Consider the following 8,490-nt stretch of genomic DNA (forward strand, 5'->3'; position numbering starts at 1 on the left):
TTTTTATGTTCTCACTAATATTTTGAATACTATTGGAGCTTCATTTAAACGCAGAGATTCACTTCGACAACATCAAGAAGATAAGTTGGAAGAGTTGCTTAAATTTGGAGAAGTTCATACAGGGCAAGGTTTGAATCAAGAACGTGGCCTCCAACGACCGGGTGATACTCGTTGGGGGTCTCATTTTAAAACCTTGGACAATTTCCTGATTCTTTTTTCTTCAATTGTTAATGTGCTTAAGAATATGAAACGTGATTGTCCTTATTATCTTGATAGATTTACGGCGGAAAATCTTTTGAGCAAGATTCATGAATTTGAATTTGTCTTTATGTTGCACTTGATGTTTAAGGTGTTGCTATTGACGAATGAGTTGAATAAAGTTTTACAAAAGAAAGATCAAGATATCGTTAATGCTATGGAATTGCTTGACCTTTCAAAGAACTGATTGCAATGATGAGAGAGGATGAATGGGACTCTATGATGGATGAGGTTAGCTTATTTTGTGGTAAACATGGAATTTCAATTCCCAAAATGAATGAAGACTACTCTAATGGGAAGTCGAAGCGTAAGAGGTCCAATATTTCATATTTGCATCACTTTCGTGTGGAAGTATTTTATGCCGTCATTGATTTGGCACTTCAAGAACTCAATAATCGTTTTGATGTGGTGACTAGTGACTTGCTCCTCGGTATGGCTAGTTTGAGTCCGGTTGATTCATTTGCTAATTTTCACAAGGATAGGATAATGAAACTAGCCGAGTACTACCCAAGTGAGTTTGGTGATAAAGAGCTTCGGGAACTCAATTTTCAACTTGATGATTTTATTGTCTATGCTCAAAAGTGTGATAGCAAGTTTCTCAACTTGAAGGGAATCAAGGATCTTGCAAAAGTGATGATAGAGACAAAACTAGATCAAACTTGGTCACTTGTGTATCTACTTGTGAAGCTAACTTTGATTATTCCTGTTGCTACCGCAAGCGTGGAAAGAGCATTCTCATCAATGAAGTACATAAAGAATGATTTGCGTAATAGGATGGATGAAGATCTTTTGAATGGTTGTTTAGTTTGCTATATAGAGCGTAGTATATTTAAAAATGTAAGTAATGATGCCATTATTGACCGTTTTCAAAATATGAAAACTCGTCGAGGACAATTGTAAGTGAATGATGTTTTTTGCTAATATATTACTATATAAAGATTGCTACTACCTACTTGCTCGTCAACTTGTTCTCACCGTAAAATTTATATAATTGAATTAATTGCCTATTTTGAAGATAATGGTGCCCCCATGTTCTTGAGATCCTGGATACGCCTCTGAAGACTATACATGTGGTCTTAGTTTGTCCTATAGATTGAACTAACGTCATATCTCTATCAAAATGTCTCCTTTTTTATTTATTTTTTAAAAATTATTATTATTATTTTTAAGTAACATGAGTGAATTTTATGAGTTCGAGCCCTTAATAGAAATTATTTTTCTAAAGACTAGACTTTTCGATGAAGATTCAGATTTATCGAACCGACCACATGAATGAATACTCCTAAAAGTCTATATATAAAGTGAACTGTTGAATTTTTTTTTTCTATAGTCCAAAATGAGTGAATTGTTCAAAGTTCAAGAAAATTGTTATGACTTTCCATTTTATATACCCCTACAATTAATATGACTTTCGGAAGTTTCAACAAATTTTAAAGATTCCAAATTTCTCTTTTCAAGAGACTAATTAATATGAATAAGGGAAAATAGTAAAATTGATCAATCTATTAATGATTTATTAATTACAATGTAAAATAGAAAATGCTCATTTAATATGAGACGAGAGAATATTTACCATGAGATTTAAAACTACTTTACATATTTTTTTTAAAAAAAATACTTTGAGAATAATCAAAAAGGGCAATAGTGAAATAAAGCTTCAGACTTCTGAGTGTGTGCCTTATGGTCATGGATAGTGGGAAGTGTGAACTAATATATACTAATCTTTCATCCATAAATTATGAAAAAGAAAAGAACATAGACAATAAAATAATTTGGTACTCAAAGTTTTGGCCTTTGGGAAGTAAAATACAAATGTGTACTAAGAAGAGAGAGAATGAAACTCAAATTAAAAAAACTAAAACTTCAATCAATAATATCCCAATTTAAACCGTAGCTATATGTTTTTGAAGCATCTCCTTTTTATAACAAATGTTCTCGAGTCTCAATAGAAATGTTGTTGGAACTATATATATTGTTTAGATCAGTTCCTCTTTGTATGAATAAACCTTATTGTTAAATAACTAAAATCCTTCGATTCTTAAAAAAAAAACTAAATATATCCCATATATCCCAATTTTGTCTTCACAAAAAAGACAAAAAAAAAACAACTAGTCAAGCTGACAACTTTTTAACTTCTTCGGTCAATTTGAAATAGGAAAAAGGAAGAAATTACATCAACTTCAACCCAATAAATCTATATGTTAACTCTTCTAAGTTAGGAATTAAAATTTTTACCCCAAGAAAAAATAAAACATACATTACAAACCAACACAATTTCTTGAAGTAGTAACTCCACCATCCACAACAAGATTATGTCCACTTACATATCTTGATTCATCACTAGCTAAATACAAAGCTGCCTCAGCAATATCTTTAGCCCTTAAAGTTGTCCCTTTTAAATTCCCCAAACTCCTCACAAAGTCTTCAATTTTTTCAACTTCTTTTTCACTAGGCAATCCAATATTCATTTCTCCTTCTTCATCTCCATCTCCATCTCCATGACTCCATGCATTAACCAACATAGATGTTGCAACCCCAAATGGTGAAATACAATTAACTCGAATCCCGTACCGTCCCAATTCGCACGCGACATTCTTAGTTAGCCCTACTATCGCGTGCTTGGAAGACGTGTACGTGTGTGGCCCGAGTCCTCCCAGGACTCCGGCCACACTAGACGTTGAAATGATGCACCCATGCCCTTGTGGGATCATCACACGAGCCGCGTGCTTCATTCCCAACGCGGCTCCTCGTACGTTAACAGACATCACACGATCGAATTCGTCTGGATCGAAGTTGATTATGCTCTTTTTTTGGCTTGATTGACTACCTAAAACACCAGCATTGTTGAATAAGATATCAATGTGTCCGAATTTTGAAATTGTTGAGTCGATTAAGTTTTTGATTTCGTCTTCAGATGTTACATCACAATGAATGTAAGTTACTGATGATGAAGAAGAAGACAACATGTTTGCTAATGTATTTCCCAGAATGTCTTCTACGTCTGCTATAACAACTTTAGCTCCATGTCTTACGAAGAGTCGCACTGTTGCCTCTCCGATTCCTCTAGCTCCACCTGTTACAATCGCGACTTTCCCTTCCAATCTGTAAAGGTCATTGTCACAGAGGGCGGTTCAATAAAATTAGTGGTCTAAAGTCAAATTATATAAAGAGGTCTTTTTAACTTTATAAAAATTGAAGTGCGGTTTTAGCACTTCAATTAATAAATTTGTCCACAAGCTTAGCTAATTCTTGATAGCTGAGAATGTGGAATAGAATATGATCAAAAAGCCTGGAAAATGCTGAAAAATAGAAAAAAAAATTCCAGCTTTCTTTTCGTTGGAAAAAAAATAATTAAAAAAAAAATATTTTCATAAAAAAAATCTTTGCACCTTACCCTCTTAGAAATGTTGTTATTCTTGTTTTTTTTTTTTTTTTTTTTTTTAACAAAAGAAATTTTTTTTTTTTTTTTTTTTTTTTTTTTTTTTTTTTTAACAAAAGATGAAAATATAAGGTTCATAACTAGGTTTATATGCAAAAGCATGCATTTGATTAGGATGAGAAATATAGAGATAGGAACCAAAAATGAAATTTTGTTTGGATTATTTCGAAATTTTAAAAAAAATAACACAAAAAATTGAAAAAGTATTGAAATCAACCAGAAAAGGAAAGAAATGAGATAGGTAGCTATAGCTTATGTAAATTAATTTGTGTATAGTTGATTACCTTTTAGTAAAGCTTGGAGGATTGATTTCCATGGCTATGGAATGAACTCTTGCAAATGTTTTTTCAGGCATCAATTGAGCAGGCATTCTTATAAAAATATAAAGAGAGTGATAGTAATTATAGATAATAAATTGAGGATAGATGGATTATACTTTTGAGGGGATGGGAGATTTGGGGGGGAAGTTATAATTTCTTGGCAATTTCCAATCCTCCAAAACCTTAACCAATGGAGTATATGCTTGTCTCTCACTACTAAAAAACAGCTATACAATTTTCACTTTCCATCCTACCCCATGTGGTCATATTTTCATAGGAGTACTTTTTTTAAATGATCGTGGTGTTCATGTTAGCTTTTACGTATTTCTATTAGTTTAACAGGATATGTGTTATCTCTCACTAATAATAGGTACTAGGTAACTCTGTTGACTAAGACTAAGATAGATTAGAAGAATTACCTAGAATCACAATAACAAATAAAAGTTACTTGATAATGCAAAATTTTGTCTTACACTTATGTACAACATATATCCTTAGAGTCAATTTTTGCTTATATTATACTGTTTGACTTGCACAAAATTGAAGAAAGAAATAATAAATTTTGAAATTTGTGGTTTAAAATCTTTCTTGTTAAGAGTTAAAGTGAAATTTTAAAGTTGAATTATTTCTAATTATAAAAAAAAAGTTGACATTATCTTTTGAACGAACTAAAATGGTGCGCTCCACATATGAATTATAAAATTACCTATTAATAGGTACAATATTAAATGGTTCATTCAAATTGTAAGCAAACATGGCCAAATAAAGTAAGTGAATTTGCTACCCAATGATTTTTTTTTTAACTACTCAATTATAAAAAAAAATTAAAAAAATAAATTATTAGTGTTCAATTAAATAAATACCTAGCTGTCTTGGAGATGTCTAAACTATTATGAAATTAAACCTACTAATTAATCTAAACTATTTAAATACATCTACTTATCCCTTCTTCAATTGGTACTTGTTGTAGGTAAGTAAATTTTACAAAAAAAAAACATTTAGTTTTTTGCAAAAATGGAAAGGATCAGTTTTTGCTGTAAATATTTGTCTGCAAAAAGCTTTTTGACTTTTTGAGTCAGCATAGCTACTTTTTTTTTTGAAAAAAATAATAATTTGAAGCAGAGGCCACGTCTATTTCATAAATAAATTATCACTCAATTTTACTAAATATTAATAAAGCTATTTTATTTTTAACCAAAATGTTACTTGATTTTTTCTCTGAGTATTACATAAAGTCATTAAGAAGTAAACCAAATTAATTTCATAATTTAGTGCAATAAAATAAATTTGATTCTTTTTGAAAATGAAGAAAACCAAATTAATTTCAGAATTTAGTGCAATAAAATAAATTTGACTCTTTTTGAAAATGAAGAAAACCAAATTAATTTCATAATTTAGTGCAATAAAATAAATTTGACTCTTTTTGAAAATGAAGAAAACCAAATTAATTTCATAATTTAGTGCAATAAAATAAATTTGACTCTTTTTGAAAATGAAGAAAACCAAATTAATTTCATAATTTAGTGCAATAAAATAAATTTGACTCTTTTTGAATCATTTTACTTGTCACGGTTTTGGCTTACACGCCCTTTACGAAATTATATATTTTTACCTATTATACTCTTATTTAATATTTTTAATCATTTAAAATATTAATCTCTTTATTCTCTAAATAAAAGTAATATTAAAGTATATGTGTATGCACTACTCTTTATTTAGGTTTTTTTATGCTAATTAATTAAATATTTGAAGAGTAATCATCATTAAGGATAAAATAGAAAGAATATACTCAATATATTTTAATTTTTTCAAATAATAAGCATCTTGAATAATTTATTCTTATTAAAAACGATAAGTAAAGTGGTACGAAAAGAATAGTAATCGTTTGTGAAATTAACCATATTTAATTTACTATTTTCTCAGTTTCTATTTATATCTCACCATTTTAGGTTTTACACTCCTTAAGAAACTAGATATGTTTACCATCGTATCCTTATTTAGTGTTCTTTGAAGTCAACTTATCAATAAATGAACATGAATTAATTTATTTTGATTAATTAAATTAATTAATGATTAATCATTTAGTTTTCTTATGTTGGTCAAATTCATATTTCAAGGCAAATAACCCTCAAAGATAAAATAAAAAGAAAAATGTACTCCTTCTGTCCAACAATAATTGTCCATTATTGACTTTATGTGCTTCTTCTTAAGAAATAAAAGGATATTTTTACTATATTACCCTTTAAATATAATAAACACAATGTCTTGAAAAATATAATAGGGAAATGACGATAGTTAATGACAAGGGCAAATTAGAAACTAGGTGTAAAATTATCCATTGATTTCATAAAATGGACAAATATTATTGAATATCTCAAAATAATATAATAAACAATTATTGTTAAATAAAGGAATATTAAAAACATCTATTTTTACCAATAACGATATATAAATATGAATGGAGGAGAGTACTAAATTTGAAAAGATTCATACAGGTCACAGAATTCAAGGAGGAATTGTAGTCATCCTAATTCCTATAAGATGGAACAAAATTAAATAAATTAATGTTAGTCAAATTTAGAAGATCCACCCATCTAGACCTATAAGAAAACCTAGAGGAAAGTGAAACTAGGAAGCTACCAATTAATTCGATTAAAATATGTAAAAAAATTTTTATTTCATTATTAAGATTAGGGGTGTTCACGGGTCGATTTGAATTGGTTATTGGTCAAAATTAAAATCAAACCAACTTAATCGGTTTTAAATTATCAAAACCAACCAAATCAAATATAATATACATTTATCGGTTTGGTGGTTATCGGTTTTGATTTGGTTTGGTTCGATTATTTAGTTATTAACCATACACAAAAATAAAAGAAACAATTCATTCAAAATGTGAAAAAAGTGACAACAATCCATTCAAAACGAAAAATAGTTAGAATGACTTAAATTACTGAACTTTCGATCACTAAATTTACTATCAATAAAACTTTAAATTCACTATATTGGCCTAGAAGGAAGAGACAATAACATCTCCAGTCCCACAAATAATTGTCATAGACACTCATATACATGAAATTAATAAGATAAATGTTTCATCTTGGACATTTTACTTTCAATAAGTAAATTTTAATGAAAATATGTATAAGATCTTTAAAATTGTTTATAAAAATAATATATTAAGTATGATATTAATAAAATATGTGTATATAATTCATCGGTTCGGTTCGGTTATTTCTTTGGTTTTTTCGAATAAAACTATAACCAAACCAAATACTATAGGTTTTGAAAAATCTAAAACCAAACCAAACCAAACCCAAATAAATTGGTATTATTTTATATATTTGGTTCGATTTTTCGGTTTGGATCGATTTTTATCCAAATTGTGAACACCCCTAATTAAGATATGTAAGTTATAGGCATCAACTATGTGCATATACAAGTTGTATAGTAGTCCATAAAAATTAGTAGTTATATACAAGTAAAAGAAACCATAAATTAAAGGAAGAAGTCATAAGATGCAACTTGTATAGTAATCCAAAAAAATTAGTTACACAATTATATTTTAGGATCTAACATTAGATTCAATATAATTTCAAGAAGAGGATGTAGTCATGTACGCATAATTTATTTCTATCTTGAAAAAATAAGTACTAAATCGACTCAATTACTCAAAGAACTATAAAAAGGGTAGAAGAAACAAATAAAAACAACAATAAAATAATCAAAGTTAAAATAACAATATGTAGTAATAAAAATCGAAAAAAAAAAAACAAAAATAATACCAACACTCTACCTCTTTCCGAAAAAAAATATTCAAATTTATGTAAAAATTGTGTTACACACACGCCAGACACGTAAAGTATATTCAAATATTTTCATTCTATTTGTAATTTGTGAAGTTGGAATTAAAATTGAAGATGAAGTTGTAGAAATCTCACGTTTAGGATTAGAGAAATCAAGGATTGTATTGATGATTAAAATTGTTGAGTACACACTCAGGAGTGAATTGTAGAGTCCTAACTCCTAAGTTAACTATACTTAGAGTCCTATTACAATACCTATTACTACTAAAATAATAATAATATAATTATAAATAATCTAATCCTAATTGTACTATAATCCTAATCATAATCTAATCCTAGTCGTAATATAATCCTAATAGATATAAGTAGTCTAATTCTAATGCGACTCTAATTCTACATCAGTGCTGTAAACTCGTCAGATAGCTTCGTTGGACCTGTTCCTTTGACATGTTCCAATCATCAGCTTCCTTCATCTTCAACACTTGTTGTAGACTCGTCAATTAGTTTCGTTGGACCTGTTCCTTTGACATGTTCCAATCGTTAGCTTCCTTCTTCTTCAACAGAAGTTATGTACTTAACATAATACAAATCAGTTTAAGTATATCTTACACAAATTGTCATGTAAGACGAATGTGTCTGCTTATTTAATTTTATACAAAGTTAAGTG

At 28.8% G+C, this 8,490-nt stretch overlaps 2 protein-coding genes across 2 annotated transcripts; one reads left to right on the forward strand and one right to left on the reverse strand.

Annotated features, from left to right (window-relative positions):
• Window positions 1–453: 453 nt before the first annotated feature.
• On the forward strand, window positions 454–1,238 carry LOC107061318 (uncharacterized). Its single transcript, XM_015310373.1, has 2 exons — window positions 454–1,095; window positions 1,197–1,238. Exons 1-2 carry the CDS (start codon window positions 454–456, stop codon window positions 1,236–1,238), a joined length of 684 nt encoding a protein of 227 aa, XP_015165859.1.
• Window positions 1,239–2,324: 1,086 nt separating this feature from the next.
• Window positions 2,325–4,132, reverse strand: LOC102602539 (short-chain dehydrogenase reductase 2a). The gene is made up of 2 exons (XM_006338904.2): window positions 3,982–4,132; window positions 2,325–3,360 (listed from the first exon to the last, which is right to left on the reverse strand). The coding sequence occupies exons 1-2, from the start codon at window positions 4,065–4,067 to the stop codon at window positions 2,517–2,519; spliced, it is 930 nt and encodes a 309-aa protein (XP_006338966.1). The 5' UTR covers window positions 4,068–4,132; the 3' UTR covers window positions 2,325–2,516.
• Between the last annotated feature and the right edge of the window lie 4,358 nt (window positions 4,133–8,490).

The sequence above is a fragment of the Solanum tuberosum genome, unplaced genomic scaffold (assembly GCF_000226075.1).
Source record: "Solanum tuberosum cultivar DM 1-3 516 R44 unplaced genomic scaffold, SolTub_3.0 scf00008, whole genome shotgun sequence".
Lineage (NCBI taxonomy): Eukaryota > Viridiplantae > Streptophyta > Magnoliopsida > Solanales > Solanaceae > Solanum > Solanum tuberosum.